The 20,636-nt window shown below is 40.4% G+C and overlaps 1 protein-coding gene across 1 annotated transcript; it reads right to left on the bottom strand.

The window, feature by feature from the left end:
* Positions 1 to 15,151: 15,151 nt before the first annotated feature.
* Positions 15,152 to 19,626, bottom strand: LOC123323398 (oral-facial-digital syndrome 1 protein-like). The gene is made up of 5 exons (XM_044911828.1): positions 19,533 to 19,626; positions 18,753 to 18,910; positions 16,187 to 16,339; positions 15,576 to 15,640; positions 15,152 to 15,297 (listed from the first exon to the last, which is right to left on the bottom strand). The coding sequence occupies exons 1-5, from the start codon at positions 19,561 to 19,563 to the stop codon at positions 15,255 to 15,257; spliced, it is 450 nt and encodes a 149-aa protein (XP_044767763.1). The 5' UTR covers positions 19,564 to 19,626; the 3' UTR covers positions 15,152 to 15,254.
* Between the last annotated feature and the right edge of the window lie 1,010 nt (positions 19,627 to 20,636).

Here is a 20,636-nt window from a genome sequence, read left to right as displayed (position 1 = left end):
AAACATTCATATGCCCATGGGAAATACCATCCACTGCAAACAAAAATGAAACCAGGTGAAGTACAGAGGTCTCCAGCTAAGGTCTGCTTAGTAATAGATCCATTAGCTGGAATTCCCTGATTGACCTTTTTTCCTTTTAAAGATTTATTTATTTGAAAGAGAGAGCATGAGAGAGAGAGAGAGAGAGAGAGCATGAGCGGGGGGCGGGGAGGCAGAGGGAGAGGGAGAGGGAGAAGCAGACTCCCCACTGAGCAGGGAGCCCGATATGGGACTCGATCCCAGGACCCTGGGATCATGACCTGAGCTGAAGGCAGACGCTTAACCGACTGAGCCATCCAGGCGCCCCCGATTGACCTTTTCAAGGCAGGAATCAGAGGAATGGCATGACATTCTGTGAGGTACCATCCCATCCTGAAAGGGTCTTTTCTGAAAGCCTTGCAAAGAGCAACTGGCCCATCTGTATCTCCCTTGCAGGGGAATGGACTGTATTTAGATAGGGAAAAGAATGTGGGGGGGTGCAAATGTCATACGATTGGCAGTGATGCAAGTGTCAGGCTGACCTAGTACAATTATGGCTGGAGGAAGTTTGAAACAAGGTGCGAGAACACCTGGCTGTAAATAGCCTAATCCGATAGATAACACCCATAGACTTGGCAGGCAGAATCAACAGTGGCATTTGGGACTAAGACAACTGGTGACACATAAGGCCAAGGGATCTCTGACGTAATGAACCTTTCAGTTTCTGGACAGATTCGACAGTCAGAGAGGTTTCCCCTTTTTGCAATAGATTGGGAAATATGGATCAGGACGCTGTCCTGAACAAGAGAGGAAGAAATTAAATAAGCAGCAGCAGCAGCAAGAAAAAGGCATACAGGCCTGGTCTGGTCACCTTGGGAAAGCAGTCTCCTTTAGCTTCATCTGTTTCAACTTCCGGAATCTTTACTTTCAGGTCACCAGATGGTGTGTGTCCAGTCAGGGTTTGGCACTTGCTTAGATGTGATACCTGGATCCAAGAGCATATTCCTTGAAGTCTGGCAGCACAAGGGTTGGTTAACAGTCCCTGATAGGGCCTTTCCATGGGGCTGAAGTGTCCTTCTGGAGATATCTTTCCCAATGGTAAAACCTCTGGGCTGCAGATTATGACGATGCTTTCATCTCCCAAGAGCACACTGCGGAAGATTGTCCTACCCAAGTGTGATTATTCCCTACGGATTTGATTGGGCTTTTGCAAAACTGAAGTAGATCCCTTTTTACCAACTGTGGATCAAAGGATGCAGGGGGCAAGGTGTACTGGACATCCTGATACAAAAAAGAACAGATTCTCACTGAACTTATGCAAATATATTGTCATGAAAAAGAAGACTAATAAGAGTCTCAGAATTCTGGAGGGATCAGGTAAAGAAAAAAAGATAAATGCTTCAATCATTGGTACCAAATTATTTTAAGTTACAGACAGCTCTTTTAAAAGGAGAAGGGGAAAAGGGGGGAGGGTCCTTTAAATCTGGAAAACCAAGCATTAAAGCAATCAGTTTTCCATTAGAGTTTGAGAAATTCTTACCCAGTTCAATGTTATGATCTTAAAGTAATCAAAAACCTGTATTCTAGAGCACCTGTCAAATTCCCTTTTCATGAATCTCTTTGAAGAAGAAACACTTTTGTAGAAACATTTGTCGTAAAGACATCAGAGTAAAACAATAACTGTAAAGGACAAACAACTTAAAAATGGCCACAATTGAAGACCTGATAAGAGTTCACAGACACTTACCAAAGAGACCAGTGATGCAACTGACAAGTAAATTTGCTTCATTTTGTGACATACATTTATTTTAACTAGTTATTAATGCATTTGAGAAATTAGTTACTATTAATGCTAGTATTAATGCATTTGACATACTAGTTATTAATGCATTTGACAAATTACTATTTTTTTAAAATTCAATTAATTAACATACAGTGTATTAGTTTCAGAGGTAGAGTTCAGTGATTCATTAGTCGTATAGAACACCCAGTGCTCATTACATCAAGTGTCCTCCTTAATGCCCACCCCCGTTACCCCATCTTCCCGCCCCTCTCCCCTCCAGGAACCCTCAGTTTGTTTCCTATGGTTGAGAGTCTCTTATGGTTTGTCTCCCTTCTCTGACTATGTCTTGTCTTATTTTTCTCTCCCTTCCTCTATGCTCCTCTGTTTTGTTTCTTGAATTCCACGTATGAGTGAAATCATATGATAATTGTCTTTCTCTGATTGACTTATTTCACTTAGCATAATACCCTCTTGTTCCATCCATGTCATTGTAAATGGCAAGATTTCATTTTTTGATAATATTCCATTATACATATACATATATATACACACACACATATATACACACATAACCACATCTTCTTTATCCGTGACATACATTTTAAAATTATGACTGTTAACACTGTACCAGGACACATCAGAATTTTTTAAATTTTCGTGAAATTTATAGAACACGCATATTAACATACACCTATACAAACACAAAATAAAGAAGGCTTAGTATTCCTAATTGGACAATGCTTCCCATGTAATTTAACATACCAAATAAGCCTAATTAGTGTAATATCGCTGTTTCTATAAAGAGAGAATGTTTGGAGCTGTTCTAGAGACCCATTAGAAATTCTTTTTTTTAATTTTTTTTTATTTATTTATTTGAGACAGAGAGAATGAGAGACAGAGAGCATGAGAGGGGGGAGGGTCAGAGGGAGAAGCAGACTCCCTGCCGAGCAGGGAGCCCGATGCGGGACTCGATCCCGGGACTCCAGGATCATGACCTGAGCTGAAGGCAGTCACTTAACCAACTGAGCCACCCAGGCGCCCGACCCACTAGAAATTCTTATCATGAGTTTGCAGCCAAAAAAATTTCATTTAAAATTTTAATTTTGAGAAGTTTGTCAAGAGTATCGAAAGGTTTGGACACTTGGGTAACAACAGGGTTACAGAAAATTATAAAACAATACTTAATTATCTACTTACCCAAACTGACAAAAAGATTCCAAGTATAAATATAGATCACACAGCTGCAAAAGCTGTAACTTTCTGAATAGAGAACACTCAGCTTTTCTAAGTAATAAAAGATCTGATCAAGATAAAACATAGAGGGTGAGGGATGGGCTAGATGGGTGATGGGTACTAAGGAGGGCATTTATGATTATGAGCACTGGCTGTGAATATATTAAGTGATGAATCACTGAATTATACTCCTGAAACCAACATCACACTATATGTTAACTAACTAGAATTTAAATAAAAATTTGGGGGAAAAAATGCCAAAAAGAATAATAAAAAATAAAAAAGTCAAGTGACTTCCACAAAGGAAAAAAAAAGATAAAACACAGAATCTTTGTTTCCTAGGCAGATTACATTAAAAGTAAAGAAACTTTGTTTACAATTTCTTATTAAGAACAGACCAATAATGTATCACTGTTATTCAACATGGTACTGGAAGTCCTAGTCTCAGCAATCAGAAAACAAAAAGAATTAAAAGGCATCCAAATGGGCAAGGAAGAAGGCAAACTTTCACTCTTTGCAGATGACATAATATTCTATATAGAAAACCCCAAAGCCTCCACCAAAAAATTGTTAGAACTCATACATGAATTCAGCAAAGTCACAGGATATAAAATCAATGTACAGAAATCGATTGCATTTCTATACACTAATAATGAAGGAGCAGAAAGAGAAATCAAAGAATCGATCCCATTTATAATTGCACCAAAAACCGTAAGATACCTAGGAATAAACCTAACCAAAGAGGTGAAAGATCTGTACACTGAAAACTATAGAACACTTATGAAAGAAATTGAAGATGATACAGAGATGAAAAGCATTCCATGTTCATGGATTAGAAGAACAAATACTGCTAAAAAGTCTATACTACCCAAAGCAATCTACACATTCAATGCAATCCTGATAAAATAACACCAGCGTTTTTCACAGACCTACAACAAATAATCCTAAAATTTGTATGGAACCAGAACAGACCCTGAATAGCCAACTAATGTTGAAAAAGAAAAGCAAAGTGGGAGGCATCACGATCCCAGACTTCAAGCTCTATTACAAAGCTGTAATCATCAAGACAGTATGATACTGGCACAAAAGCAGACACAGATCCATGGAACAGAAGAGAGAACCCAGAAACGGACCCACAACTATATGGTCAACTCATCTTTGACAAAGCAGGAAAGAATATCCAGTGGAAAAAAGACAGCCTCTTTTCAATAAACAGTGTTGGGAAAACTGGACAGCAGCATGCAGAAGAATGAAACTGGACCATTTTCTTACATCATACACAAACAAATTCAGAAAGACCTAAATGTGAGAAAGGAAATCATCAAAATCCTCGAGGAGAAAACAGGCAGCAACCTCTTTGACCTCAGCTGCAGCAACTTCTTAGTAGACACATCTCCGGAGGCAAGGGAAACAAAAGCAAAAATGAACTACTGGGACCTCATCAAGAGGTCACGGTGAAGAAAACAATCAACAACAATAAAAGGCAACTGAAAGAACGGGAGAAGGTATTTGCAAATGACATATTGGATGAAGGGCTAGTATCCAGAATCTATAAAGAACTCATCAGAATCAACACCCAAAGAATAAAATAATCCAGTTAAAAAATGGGCAGAAGACATGAACAGACATTTCTCCAAAAAAGATATACAAATGGCTAAGACACATGAAAAGATGCTCAACATCACTCAGCATCAGGGAAATACAAATCAAAACCACAATGAGATACTACCTCACACCTGTCAGAATGGCTAAAATTAACAACTCAGGAAACAGATGTTAGCGAGGATGTGGAACACTTTTGCACCGTTGGTTGGAATGCAAACTGGTGTAGCCACTCTGGAAAACAGTATGGAGTTTCTTCAAAAAGTTAAAAGTAGAACTACCCTATGACTCAGCAATCACACCACAAGGTATTTATCCAAAGGATACAAAAATGCTTATTTGAAGGGGCACATGCACCCCAATGTTTATAACAGCACTATCAACAATAGCCAAATTACGGAAAGGGCCCAAATGTCCATTGACTGATGAATGGACAAAAAAGATGTGGTATATGGGGGCACTGGGCAGCTCAGCTGGCTAAGCGTCCGACTCTTGATTTCCTCTTGATTTTGGCTCGGGTCATGATCTCAGGGTCATGAGATGGAGACCCGTGTTGGGCTCCGTGCTGGGTACAGAGCCTGCTTAAGAGTCTCTCTCTTTCTTGCCCTTTGCCCCAATCCCGCCCCCCTCTATCTTAAATAAATTGTAGTATATATACAATGGAATATTACTCAGCCATCAAAAAGAATGAAATCTTGCCATTTGCAAGTACAAGGATGGAACTAGAGCATATTATGCTAAGCAAAATAAGTCAGTCAGAGAAAGACAAATATCATATGATTTCACTCCTATGTGGAATTTAAGAAACAAAACAGATGAACATAGGGGAAAGGAAGGAAAAATAAGATAAAAACAGAGAAGGAGGCAAACCATAAGAGACTCTTAATTGTAGAGAACAAACTGAGGGTTGCTGGAGGGCAGGTGGGTGGGGGGGACAGGCAAAATGGGTAATGGGCATTAAGGAGGCACTGGTTGGGATGAGCACTGGGTGTTTTATGTAAGTGATGAATCACTAAATTCTACTCCTGAAATCAATACTATACTTTATGTTAACTAACTTGAATTTAAAAAAAAAAAAAAAAGGGAACAGACCAATAATGTAATAAACCTTTTCCTTTTAACAGAGACAAAAAACCACAAATTTTAGTTTTGTACCAGGATACTTTTGGTTTTTATTTTTTTTAAAAGATTTATTTATTTGAGAGACAGAGAGAGAGAGAAATAGTGAGCAAGGGAAGGGGCAAAGGAGAGAATATCCAAGCAGACTCCCAATGAGTGTGGAGCCCAGTGTGGGGCCTGATCTCATGAGGCATGAGATCAGGACCTGAGCCAAAATGAAGAGTTGGACGCTTAATGGACTGGGACACAAGGGCACCAAGATACTTTTGATTTATTAAAACTCATTTTTAAATGAATTCATTTTAATCTTAGTCAGCTTGATTACATATAAAATACCTTTCCCAAGATCCCTTTTCCACAAACCTTCTACAACTTTCTTTGTCCACTTCAGTTTGCCCTTTGCTCTTTCCCTTTCCAAAACAGCCAGCTTTCCTTTAGGATAAAAATCACTTTCGGGGAGCCTGGGTGGCTCAGTCATTAAGCGTCTGCCTTTCCCTCAGGTCATGGTCCCAGGGTCCTGGGATCAAGCCCCACATCGGGCTCCCTGCTCTGCGGGGAGCCTGCTTCTCCCTCTCCCACTCCCCCTGCTTGTGTTCCCTCTCTAGCTGTGTCTCTGTCAAGTAAATAAATAAAATCTTTGAATAAAAAAAAAAATCACTTCATTTTCCTCATCAAAATACAGGTCCATTCCTCATACCTTCTTTTACCAAAATCTCACATCCTACTTTCTTTGCACACTTTTCATTTATAGTTGTTTTCTTTCATGCTTATTGTTTCTAACAGTTGTATTCTTACATGTATTTAGTATTCTTAATCCTTAGAATCCTTAATTCCCAGGAAAAACTAAAATGTAAGCAACTGTGGACTGGCAAGTTTATGAGCACATTTTATTATTTTTAGAGAAATATAATTATGAGAAACATTTTATTATTTCTAGAACCATGTGCTTTTCTCATAGAACATTTTATCAGCATGGCATGAAGTGCATTCACTAATAGACCAAAGTACCTTTAGTTTCTCTGTAATAAGAAGCCAAAACTGGATAAATCTATGTTCAGTAATGTTTTAGGATTTTATCTTGTTTAAAAAATTATCCAGATATTCAATGAAATTCCATCATTTAATTTAACTCAGCAAAACTCTCAAGTTTGGAGTTACCAAAAAAGACCTGGGGAAGCTATTTTTAACCACACATGCCATAAAAACATAATTACTGCACTTAAAAACTCTTATCCCATTTTTGTTTATCTAGTCATCTTGTTCCCACCAATTATGTTTAGATCACTCACAAAAACTTCAAGAGACATTAGACAATGCCAGCCATCATCTTAAGCAAGTTTTCTTGCTGATGGATTTTGCAATAGAGATAGCATAAACTTTGACTAATAAACCCAGGTAGAATCAAAGTTGTATGTTTGCATTATAGTCAATGTTGATAATTCTAAGACATGTCTGTTTTAATTAAACCAAGAAACTAGCTTTTATTTACTAATTATTCCAGAACATGTGAACCCAAAAAACATCTGGGTTAGTTTACTTAATTTACCTGTGCACTTATTTTTCTTTAAGCCAGTTAAATAGAGCTCTTTACAAATTAATTTTGGCAACACTATCTAAGTAGAAAAATAGACATACGTAGACATACGTAAACAAACAAACAGAGCTCTTAAGAGCTTTTGTTTAAAAAAAAACAAACAAAAAACAGGGTACCTCGGTGGCTCAGTTGGTTGGGTGTCTGTCTTCGGCTCAGGTCATGATCCCAGAATTCCGGGATCAAGCCCCACATCAGGTTCCCTGCTCAGCGGGGAGTCTGCTTCTCCCTCTCCTGCTCCCCCTGCTTATGCTCTGTCAAATAAATAAAATCTTAAAAATAAAATTTAAAAAATAAAATAAAAACAAAAAACCTTAGCCATGTCTCAAGTACAAAACTCAAAAGAATAACTGGATCCAAACTACGTTTCTGGAAGACAGATTAAGTTAAGGTTACCTGATGACCAACATTTGTTTTGTTTTTTAAGGAAAGATTTTTACTTGTGTGCAGTTAAGGATCCTTTTTAGAGCTATTTTTAAATCATTTTGTCTTTCAGAAACTTCTGCATACCAAAGAATGCACTCCATTGTCTCTGAGAAGGTTGGGATCCTCTTTTTTTTTTTTTTTTAAAGATTTTATTTATTTATTTGAGAGAAAGAATGAGATAGAGAGAGCATGAGAGGGGGGAGGGTCAGAGGGAGAAGCAGACTCCCTGCTGAGCAGGGAGCCTGATGCGGGACTCGATCCCGGGACTCCAGGATCATGACCTGAGCCGAAGGCAGTCGCTTAACCAACTGAGCCACCCAGTCGCCCGGGATCCTCTCTTTTTAAGGGTGTCCCTTAAGGCGGATTTATTTAAGTCAAAGTTTCCCCAGAATAGCCATTACAATTCCAAATTTCCGCAGAATGGCCATTACAATTCCAAATTATCCGTAAGTTTGCCTATTTTCTCACAAAGGCCAAGAAACTGGTCCAAGGACTAGGGCAAACCCATCTTGCCTTTAGATTCCCTAAAGTGTCTTAACTACAAGGGACCCTATTTTCTAACAGCTGTTCTGAAATACCGGGAATCATGTGTTCCCCCTTTTGAACAGGATAGGTCACTTACCAGGAAGGTGCAGCAAACAGAAACAGGACAAACAAAAACCAAAGAGTGCTCAACAGGTAGGGTGGTGCCTTCATAAAAACAAAAACAGGTATCAAATAAAGTCAGAGAACTCAACCAAGGGAGGGAGCTTGAATCGGAGAGATTTACCCAACCGAAGAAAAAAGAAACAAGAAAAAAGACCAGTCAGGGAAGTGCAGAGCACAGGGCTCAAGTGGGTACTGCACACGGTTCTGAGGGTTGTTATGTCCTCAGGGGTTCCTCTCCTTCAGATCCCACTTCTGATCACCAAGTAATTAAACTTTAAAAATAAAACAGCAAGTTATTTTACCAGCAAAATGAGTTTATTCAGGAATAGCAGAGGAATGGCAATTCAGAACATGCAAGCTATAGCAAACCATAGGCAAAGCTGCAGAACAAGGGAGAGGAACGTTCCTTTATAGAGAAAACGGAGGAAGTTGGGAGGGGCTGCTTTGAATGAAAGTCTATTGGAGAAAAACAAGAATTTAGGGTGGTGATGGTTACTTACTGGCTGAACTGTGGCAGTTTCTCATTGGCTAGGCTGTTGCTGAGCTAGAAAATCTTCCTCCTGTGGGAGCAATAAAGTGAACTTTTTCTGGCATAGGAATGAAGTAAGCTGTGATGGAAAATTCATGTGTGGGCACGCTCCCCCCCCACAGGGCTTCCCAACTCCATTCTAAGTAAAATTTCCCTTTATTAATTTTCACACATCCAACAGGAGCAGAATACACATTCTTCTCAAGCATACACAGAACATTCTCCAGGATAGATCATATGTTAGGCCACAAAACAAGTCAAGAAATTTAAGAAGACTGAAATCTTATCAACCACAATGGTATAAAACTAGAAATCAATTATAAGAATAAAGCTGGAAAATATACAAATACATTGAAATTAAACCTTTTTTTAATGATTTTATTTATTTGACAGAGAGAGAGACAGTGAGAGAGGGAACACAAGCTGGGGGAGTGGGAGAGGGAGAAGCAGGCTTCCCGAGGAGCAGGGAGCCCGATGCGGGGCTCGATCCCAGGACCCTGGGATCATGACCTGAGCCAAAGGCAGACGCTTAACGACTGAGCCACCCAGGCGCCCCTAAACAACATGTTCTTGACCAACAAATGGGTCAAAGAGAAATAGAAAAACATCTTGAGACAAACGAAAAAGGAAACATAACATACCAACACTTACGGGATGCAGCAAACACTCTTCTAAGAGGGAAGTTTATAGCAGTAAATGCCTACATTAAGAAACAAGAAAGAGCTCAAATACAAAACCTACCTTTACATCTCAAGGAACTACAAAAAGAAAAACTAAGCCCAAAACTAGCAGAAAGAAGGAAATACAAAGATCAGAGCAGAAATGAATGAACTAGAAATGAAAAAGACAATAGATCAATGCAACTAAGAGCTGGGTTTTCTGCAAAGATAAGCAAAACCCTTGGCTAGATTAACCAAGAAAAAAAAAAAAGACTCAAATAAAAGTATAAATAAGAGACATTACAACTGATACCACACAAGTATTATTATGAGCAATTATACCCCAACAAACTGGACGACGTAGAAGAAATGGATAAATTCCTACAAATCTACACCTACCAAAACTGAACCATGAATAGAAAAATCTGAAGAAACTGGGGTGCCTGGGTGGCTCAGTCAGTTAAGCGTCTGCCTTCAGCTCAGGTCATGATCCTGGGGTCCTGGGATTGAGTTCCACATCTGGCTCCCTGCTTAGTGAGAAGTCTACTTCTCCCTCTGTCCACCACCCCTGCCTCGAGCTAGTGTGTGCTCTCTTTCTCTCAGATGAATAAAATCTTAAAATAAAAAAAAAAAAAGAAGAAGAAAAGAAAATCTGAAGAGACCAATTACTAGTAAGGAGATCAAATTAGTAATCAAAAACTCTCTCCACAAAAAAAAGTCCAGGACCAGATGGCTTCACTGGTGAATTCTACTGAACATTTCCTTTTTTTTTTTTTAAAGATTTTATCTATTTGACAGAGAGAGAGAGAGACAGCTAGAGAGGGAACACAAGAACACAAGCAGGGGGAGTGGGAGAGGGAGAATTCAGGTTCCTGGCTGAGCAAGGAGCCCGATGCGGGGCTCAATCCCAGGACCCCGGAATCATGACCTGAGCCGAAGGCAGATGCCCAATGACTGAGCCACCCAGGCGCCCCTCTACTAAACATTTCCTAAAGAATTAACTCCAATTCTTCTCAAACTCTTCAAAAAAAAAAAGGGGGGGGGGGTTTCCGGGGAATACTTCCAAACTCATTTTACAAAGCATTAACCTGATACAAAATTAGATAAGGACTTCATAGGAAAATAAAATTACAGGTCAACATCCCTAACAAACATAGATGCAAAAAATCCTCAACCAAATATTAGCAAACTGAATTCAACAGTACATTAGAAGGATTACACACCATGATCAAGTGGAATTTATTCTAAGGATTCAAGGATCTGGAAGTCAATCCATGTTCTACAACACATTAACAAAATGAAGGATAAAAATCATATAATCATTCCATTAGATGCAGAAAAAGCATTTCACAAATTCAACATCCTTTCATGATAAAAACTCTAAGCAAACTGAGTATAGAGGGAACATGTCTCAACACAATAAAGGCCATATACAACAAGCCTACAGCTAATACACTCAACAACGGAAAGCTGAAAGTTTTTCCTTTAAGATCAGGAACAAGACAAGAATGCTTTCTCTTTTTCTTTTTTAAAGATTTTATTTATTTATTTGACAGAGAGAGACACAGAAAGAGCAGGAACACAAGCAGGGGGAGTAGGAGAGGGAGAAGCAGGCATCCCATGGAGCAGGGAGCCTGATGTGGGGCTCGATCCCAGGACCCTGGGATTATGACCTGAGCCGAAGGCAGACGCTTAATGACTGAGCCACCCGGGCGCCCCAAGAATGCTTACTCTTGACACCTTAATCCAACACAGTACTTGAAGACCAAGCCAGAGCAATTAGACAAGGAAGAGAAAAGCTGTCCAAATCAAAAAGTAGTAGTAAAATGGTATCTATCTGCAGATGACATATTATATATAGAAAACCCTAAAGATTTACTAAAACGCCATTAAAACCAAGAAATGAATTCAGTAAAGCTGCAGGATGGAAAATGAATATACAGAAATCAGTTGTGTTTCTATACACTCATAATGAAGCATCAGAAGAGAAGTTAAGAAAACAGGACCATTTACAATAGCATCAAAAAGAATACTTAGGGGGGCGCCTGGGTGCCTCAGTTGGTTAAGCGACTGCCTTCGGCTCACGTCATGATCCTGGAGTCCCGGGATCGAGTCCCGCATCGGGCTCCCTGCTCGGCAGGGAGTCTGCTTCTCCCTCTGACCCTCCTCCCTCTCATGCTCTCTGTATCTCATTCTCTCTGTCTCAAATAAATAAATAAAATCTTTAAAAAAAAAAAAGAATACTTAGGAAAAAATTTAACCAAAGCAATGAAAGATCTGAAAACCATAAGACGTTGAAGAAACTGAAGATACAAATAAATGGAAAGATATTCCACGTTCGTGGACTGGAAGAATATTGTTAAAATGTTCATACTCCCCAAAGTGATTGACATATTTAATGCAATCCCTGTCAAAATTCCCAAAGCATTCTTTCACAGAAATATAAAGATCATAAAATTTGTATGAAACCACAAAATAAAATAAACTCCAAATAGCTAAAGCAATCTTAAGAATGAACTCAGCTGGAAGCATCACACTTCCAGATTTCAAACTATAGTACAAAGCTATAATAATGAAAATAGTGTGGTACTGGTATAAAAATAGACACCTAGATCAATGAAACACTATAAGAGAGCCCAGAAATAAATGCATTCATATATGATCAGTTAATTTACAACAGATGGGCCAAGAATATACAAGGATATATAGAGGAAAGGGGAAGAGACTATAATAAATGGTATTAGGAAAACTGAATAGGCACATACAAAAGAATGAAACTGGATCCCTACCTTACACCACACATAAAAAGCAATTCCAAATGGATTAAAGACTTGAACATAAGACCTGAACTGTAAAATTCCTGGGCGATAACATAGCAGGTAAGCTCTTTGGCATCAGTCTTGGCAATGATTTTTTGGATTTGACACAAGAATGAAAGGCAACAAAAGCAAAGATAAACAAGTGAGATTACATCAAATTAAAAATCTTCTGCACAGCAAAGGGCACCATCAACAAAGTGAAAAGGCAACCTGTCCAAGTGGAAGAAAGTATCTGCAAACCATGTATCTGATAAAGGGTTAATATCCAAAATATATAAAAAACTCATATGACTGAAGAGCAAAAAACAATCCAATTTGAAAAATGGGCAGAGGAACTTTTTTTTTTTTTTTTAAGATTTTACTTATTTAAGTAATCTCTAACACCCAATCTGGGGCTCGAACTTACAACTCTGAGATCAAGAGTCACATGCTCCACTGACTGAGCTTGCCAGGCGCCCCTGAACAGACATTTTTCTAAAGACAACATACAGGTACGTGAAAAGGTGCTCAACATCACTAATCGTCAGTGAAATGCAAATCAAAACCACAATGAGACATCATGTCACACCAGTTAGGATGGTAACCATCAAAAAGAAAAGAGATAACAAGTGTTGGTGAGGTTGTGCACTGTTGGTGGGAATATAAATTGGTGCAGCCACTGTGGTTAAGAGTATGGAGGTTCCTCAAAAAATTAAAAAATAGAAGTACCCTATGATCCAGCAATCCCACTTCTGGGTACTTAACCAAAGGAAATGAGAACAGGTTCTTGAAGAACTATCTGGACTGCCATGTTCACTGCAGTATTATTCACAATAGTCAAGCTCTGGAAACTTAAGTGACCATCAAGGAGGGATGGATTAGTAAAGATGATGTGGTGTATATAGTATATATACACGTATATACATACACACCATCTACACAATGGAATATTATTGAGCCATGAGAAAGAAGGCATCCTGCTCTTTGCAACAATACTTTGAGGGCATAATGCTAAGTGAAATAAGGCAGAGAAATACAAATACTGTATGTTCTCACTTACACAGGGAATCTTAAAAAGGTGAACTAGAAACAGACTAAACTGGTGGTTACCAGGAGCTGGGGAGTGGGGAAGAGGTGTTGGTCAAAGAGCACACACTTCCAGTTACAAGCGGAGTAAATTCAGAAAATCTCATGTACAGCATAGTGATTACAGTGAATAATATTGTATCATACTTGAAAGTTGCTATGTTCTTACCCGTAAGTGGTGATTGTGTGACATGATGCAGGTGTTTGCTAAAGCTGTGGTGGTCATCATTTTGCAACACGTAAGTGCACCACATCAACACGTTCTATACCTTAAATGCACACAATGTTATATGTCAATTTTATCTGCAAGCTGGAAGAACAAAAGACGTTATGAGGTGGTGTTGAAAGAGAAGATGCCAAGTTCTTGGTGGCAACAGGACTTGATGTTTGATGTGCTAAGTGTGATAATGATGATGCCTAGACAACTTCTTTCTTCAATGACTTTCAAAAGTATACTTCAATGAGAAACTCCTTAGAAGCCTAAGCAGTAACAAATACAAAAAAATCGCCTTCCCACTTTGTTAGAATTCAGTGACCTAGTAAGTATCACTGGCAAAACCAATTCAACCCAGTCTGTATTTGTACAGGGAAATGATCTCTGGGACCTCACTGAAAAGACAGACCAGACAAAGCCATCCCATGTTAGGAGCTGGGGGACCATGGGTTAGCACTGTCCAGGCAAACTGGGTGGGTGGTCACCCTCAGGGCCGTTCTGTGTGCACTTTCTGGTGACCATACCGGCAACGTCATTAAAGAACTTTTCCAAGATGCTCCCACACACAAGACGCTGGACTGTGAGGTACAGGTGTGCAAAGATGAAGAAAGGGGAACAACAGCAAATGGGTTTCTTCCTCCCTTTCTGGAAGTTCTGCGGGTGCTGCGCTGGAGTGCAATTATCCTATTTGTTCGCTGTGTGGTTTCTAAAGGTCACTCTGGAAAGGGATATGCAATGGGCGACCCACTGCAAGTTGTGGGATGTCTTCCACAGGGGCAGCTCCAGAACCGCCCAGCTTGGAGGCAGCACTGGTCTCCCACCAGGGTATGTACATCCTGGCTCTGCAACTTGATGGCTATGAGACCCTGATCAAGTCACCAACCTCTCTGTGCCTCGCATTTCCTCATCCATAACATGTGGATAGTCATAGTACACATGCTTCATATGGATGATGTAAGAATTAAGTGAGTTCATAAAGGTTTAAAATGGTACCTGGTACACAGAAAGTGCTCAGTAAATGTTACTTTCTCTTTTTATCACCATCTAAGAATGGGTTGTGTTCATTCTCAAGAAAAAGATGTGAAAAGTAAAGACCAGAGGTGATACTGCATTATTTCTAACACCTGGGACGGAAAGGCCTGTGTCCTTATTTTCAGGGACAGATCAGACGGCAAGTGTTGGGGAAGATGGCCTCCTATTTGACAGGGGGTAGCCCAGCTCTGGAGAGGAAAGGAACATAGCTGAAACTTCCAATATGTAGGCCTGGAACTTGACCAAGAAGTTTTCGAATAAATATAACCTCTGACAAAAATGGGAAGGAACAAAACTCATTCTAGTGTCATGCAAAGCCTAAAAAGGAGAAATTCTAAAGAGGTGTTACTTGACTAGATGATTTTTGGTTTATATACTATGATACCAAATAAAATTTGAAAAACAAAATTGCATGGGATTACACATAAAATTTTTATTGAGAATTTTGTCTTGTTACAGAGAATTCATAGGCCTTTAGTTACATTATATGGATAAGATGCTGGACAGCAAACATGGTTACCAAAAGTCATCTGTTTCTTCATGAGAAAAGCCCGTGAAACTAAATTAGGGAAAGATAAAAACAATTTTAATTTATTAAATTCTTGACAAGTTCATTCACGGATCTTTATGATGTTCACATTCTTTCTCTGTGGGGTTTCTGCCCTTGCTTAAGCAATTTTACAAATTAAAAAATGCAACAGATTTTTTTTGAAGTCCCTAATTTTGATTGTTTCACTAATTTCTTACAGGGAGACTCAAATATCTGAACGTTTCCCTTGGCTGACACACCAGCAACTTAATGGTCTGTGCAGGAACACCATATTGAGGAAACCATACCTTTCGTCTTTGTCACTCAATGGCACTGTGTCCACTTCTGAGGCTTCTCTGCCAACCTTTGAACTCTGATACAAAGAGGGAAAAAGAATCTTGAAATTACATTATGTATCAGTTTTATTCAACATTTTCATTTCTCTAAGGACTAATTTGAGATATATATGCAACTTAAAAGAGTCTAAAAAAGAGGTGACTTTTCAACATGAAATTCAGCAAGCCCATCAAAATAAACTATCTGGTACCCATTCTCAACACCCACAGTGTGTGAGACTGAAGTAAAACATCAATGTTTCAGATGGTACTAATGCATTCATTATTCATGAACAGACCTTTCATTACATTTCTTTCTTGTTCTTAAAATGAGAGACATCCTAATTTTTATAAAAGTTGACAAATCAAAACCTCGTCAATCTTTCCCCAAGCAAAGCGATGAAATTTTGTCAAGAGTGTCATGTATCAAAAAGACTCAGGGCTCTATCTGAATTGTGGATTTTCTATGCTTCTACCTTTTTGTCTCCAGTGGAGAAGGCAGATTTGGGTCCTACAGCTTTCTAACAAACCAAAGCATCCCTCGGCAACACCCTCCACAGAAGGCCGGGCCACAGCATCAGCACCTTATCTGCCGTCTCCTGGTCTTGATCCCGCTGAATAATTTTCATGTATTTCTCTAAAGGATTTTCACCACAAACAGATTTGCCTTTCGTTTCTTCAACACTCATTTCTAATTCTTTTTCCATTTCAATCTTCAATGATTCTTCAATCATCCTCTATGGAATAGACAGGTGCCAACATAGGAAATACACAAGTACATTAAAACAACTTGTAAGTGTTTAAAAAGGCATAGAAACATAATCCTGGTCCTTTAAGTACAACCTGCATGCCAAACAACTGTTTCTTTAACTGAAGTCATTGCTACCAAAGGGAGACAAACAGGTATCTCAATGAAGGAAGGAATTAATTTGCCTCAAGTGGCCTGTGCTTTAAACCAAATTAACCAGGAGTCCAAGGAACATCCATATGGAAGATGAATTTCGGTAAGACTCAGCAGGTCTGTGAAGTGGCCAGAGTAACCCATGCACCTAGGACCAGAATCAGGACCTAGAAGGCCAAAAGAGAATCAGAGGAAGGAGGAGGGCAGGGGAGGCCCTGGAAGCCACTGCTGACCAGCAGTCACTTCCCTGGGGTTACTCTAGTCCCAGCTAGCTGACCTTGGAAGTCTTCTTTAAACCTCATTTAAAGGGGTGCCTGGGTGGCTCAGTCGTTAAGCGTCTGCGTTCGGCTCAGGTCATGATCCCAGGGTCCTGGGATCAAGCCCTGCGTCGGGCACCCTGCTCCGCGGGAAGCCCGCTTCTCCCTCTCCCACTTCCCCTGCTTGTGTTCCCTCTCTGGCTGTGTCTCTGTCAAAAAATAAATCTTAAAAAAAAAAAAAAAAAAAAAGAACCCCATTTAAAAAGGGAAGACCTATAGCAAAGCAAAGCCAAGCCCACCTCCTCTACAGCTTGTTTCCAGGACCAGATGAGAACGCAAATGAGCTTGCAAAAGCTCCCCTTTGTTGCTAAACTCCTAAGGTCTATGTTATACATAGCCTTTCTCAGTGCTCTTAAGCAAAGAAGACTGGGATGCCTACAGCAGGCTTTTAATACTAAATTTAATAAGACTAAAATTTGTATGGAACCTCAAAAGACCCAAATAGCCAAAACAATCTTGAAAAAGAAGAACAAAGCTGAAGGTATCACAATGCCAGATTTCAAGATATACTACAAAGCTATAATAATCCAAACAGTCTGGTACTGGCACAAAAACAGACACATAGATCAGTGGAACAGAACGGAGAGCCCAGAAGTAAACCCATGCTTATATGGTCAATTGATCTACGACAAAGGAGGCAAGAATACACAACAGGGAAAAGACAATCTCTTCAAAAACTGGTGCTGGGAAAACTGGGCCACTTTCTTAAACAAAAATACGCTCAAAATGGATTAAAGACCTAAATGTGCAACCTGAAACCACAGGAATCCTAGAAGAGAACATAAGCAGTAACTTCTCTGACATCTGCCTTAGCAACATTTTTCTAGATATGTCTTCTGAGACAAGGGCAACAAAAGCAAACAATAACAACAAAAAACAAACAAAAAAACCCCAAAACCTAGTGGGACTACATCAAGATAAAAAGCTTCAGCACAGTGAAGGAAACCATCAACAAAACAAAAAAAACAACAAAAAAAAATGGGCAGAGGACCTGAATAGACATTTCTCCAAAGACATTCAGATGGCCAACTGACACATGAAAAGATGCTCATCATCACTCATCATCAGGGAAATACAAATCAAAACTACAATGAGCTATCACTTCACACCTGTCAGAATGGCTAAAATCAAAAAGACAACAAGTGTTGGCGAGGATGTGGAGAAAAAGAAATGCAAACTGGGGCAGCCACTGTGGAGGACAATATGGAGGTTCCTCAAAAAATTAAAAGTAGAATTACCATATGATCCAGTAATTCCACTACTGGGTATTTACCCAAAGAAAACAAAAACACTAATTTGAAAAGATACACGCCCCCCTATGTTTACTGCATTATTTACAATATCCAAGATATGGAAGAAGCCCAAGTGTCCATCCATAGATGAATGGATAAAGAAGAGGTGGTATATATACACAATGGACTATTACTCAGCCATAAAAAGGATGAGATCTTGCCATCTGTGACAACCCGATGGACCTAGAGGATATTATGCTAAGTGAAATAAGTCCGAGAAAGACAAATACCATATGATTTCACTTACATGTGGAATCTAGAGAACAAAACAAATGAACAAAGAAACAACAAACCCAAAACACCCAGACTCAAATATGGAGAACAAACTGGTGGTTGCCAGGGAGGAGGTGGGTAGGGGGATAGGGGAAATAGATAAAGGGGATTAAGAGGTACAAACTTCCAGTCATAAAATATGTAAGTTACAGCAATTTGAAGTACTGCATAGGGAATACAGTCAATAATACTATAATAATGTTGTATGGTAAAAAAAAAAAAAAAAAAAAAAAAACAAAACCAAAGTTATCTGCCACTCCTATGACTTCAGGACACACGAAGGACTCATGTCCCTGAGAACAAGGTACTTACAGGAGGTGTACCAAGGGAAAAGCAGCATAGGGAATTTGCGTGTACTTAGCATTACCCGCTCTTGATCCAATTTTTCTAGTTCTCTTCGTTCCCTTTCTAAAGCCTCTTGCCGCTCATTCTGCCTTCTTTCTTCTCTCTGCCTGCGGTCTTTCATGTGCTCTTCCCATATTTTTTCTTCTTCCTTCTGTTCTCCCATTTGTTTCTGATCTATGCCTAATGGGACAGAAAAGAAAAGGCATGTAGTTTCCAGCAACGGATTTTTCAAATATATGCATGAGTGCTTTGCAGGGGCCCTTGCCAAGACTCAGGAAGACTCTGCTTGGTTCTTAGAGGACTCTTGACCTGCTCCATCTTCAAGCCCCCAAACCCACTCCTAGCCCTGTGCCCTGCCTTTTACTTTGCTAAGATGAAGGCAAGTCACTCTTAATACGATGGCTATAACTGCCTCTCACGCCCCCACAATCGCAGCTTCTTACGCTCTTTGCTCACCTCCGCCCTTCCCAAGGCAAGCCCTGCATTTGGTTAGGAGGCTGCCCCCAGCTTTAGGACTCAGACTTAACCGTCAGTCCCTCTTCATTTACACAGCACTTTCCCAGCTCTTCCCCTTGCTCCTGTGCAGGCGTCCCAGTCTCTCCTGCCCCAGACAAGACGCCCTCCACCCCCCCACCCCCCCCATTCTAGCCAGCTCGCTGCTGCTGCCCACCTCCTCCAGGCTGATCCCCGACCCTTCCCATACCTCCTTCTCTACGCCCGACCTCTCTGTTTCCTCACTCCCTGGTTTCTAACAGGCTTCCTGCCATCAGCACATGGAGACCCCAGAGCCCTGGCTTCATACCTGAATTCATCATTCCTGTCCCTTTAATCATGCTCTTTCCATGCTATGTCCACTCGGCCACCAGGGCTTAGAGGTTCTTCTTCCTCCTGCTGCACTGAGGGTCCTTATCACCATTTACCTGGGTGGCGGCAATCACCTAGTCAATGCCCTCCAGGACACTCGTCTCTGCCTTCAAGCAACCCACCTTCACCTTTGTGAGCACCAGTCACTTCCTGGATCTGCTCTGCACGCTGTCTGCTCTGGGGGACTCCTAACCCATAGTGGTTTAGGCTGACAATCTGCCTTTTTCTTTCCAGACTGACTTCCTCTATCACCGTAACTTTCACATCCGAAACATTCCATCTATAGAGCAGCTCGCTCACTGGTGGCTGAGCACAGCTGCATCAGCCTTGCGCCATGCCCTTGCTTTCACGGCCTCCTTAACCTGACATGCTCCCTTCTTCCCCCACAACCTTACCTCCTATGCAAGCCCTCACTTAAAAGCCACCTCCTCTGGGAGGGTCCTCCTTATTCCTAAAGTGACAACTGGCCACTCCAGCACCTTATTCACACAGTGCTTTGTACCTGCCTTGTCACAACCCATAGGCATCTGTCTCCCTACTTCTGCTCCTTCTGGCCAAGGACCATGTTTTAATCGTTTGTTCCCTAAGCTTGCAACACAGGTCCGCACGCCTCACATGCTGAATTCAATCTCAATTCCACAGATGACTGTGCTGACCTTTTTCTCCTCCAGCTCTGGCCTATAACCTCAACTTTCCCCAGCAATGCTAAGAAACAACAAATTCACAGGTTCACCATGGGACTTCAAACCTCGTTGCCATGCCCTGTCCTAAGTCACTAGCAAAAAGTCAGCTTTACTGACGGGACAGGAGCAACAGTCTTCTCTTAATCCTGGTCAGGAAATTCTAATACCACAGGAGGCGCTGACCATTTCCATAGGCAGCGACGCAGCATCCTGCCTGCTGGGGCAAGGAGGCTTCCTCCTCGGTCTGTCAGGCTCCCCCACGGAGTAGCAACATCACAGTAAGAATGCAGTTTGGGAGCGAATTTAAACACATGAAAAGGGCTGCTTCTTCCCTGGGAGGTGTACTCTGTAGCCGAGTC

This window comes from Neomonachus schauinslandi, chromosome X, assembly GCF_002201575.2.
Source record: "Neomonachus schauinslandi chromosome X, ASM220157v2, whole genome shotgun sequence".
NCBI lineage: Eukaryota > Metazoa > Chordata > Mammalia > Carnivora > Phocidae > Neomonachus > Neomonachus schauinslandi.
The sequence above is the reverse complement of the archived record's forward strand: the minus strand, read 5'-3'. Positions and strand labels throughout refer to the sequence as shown.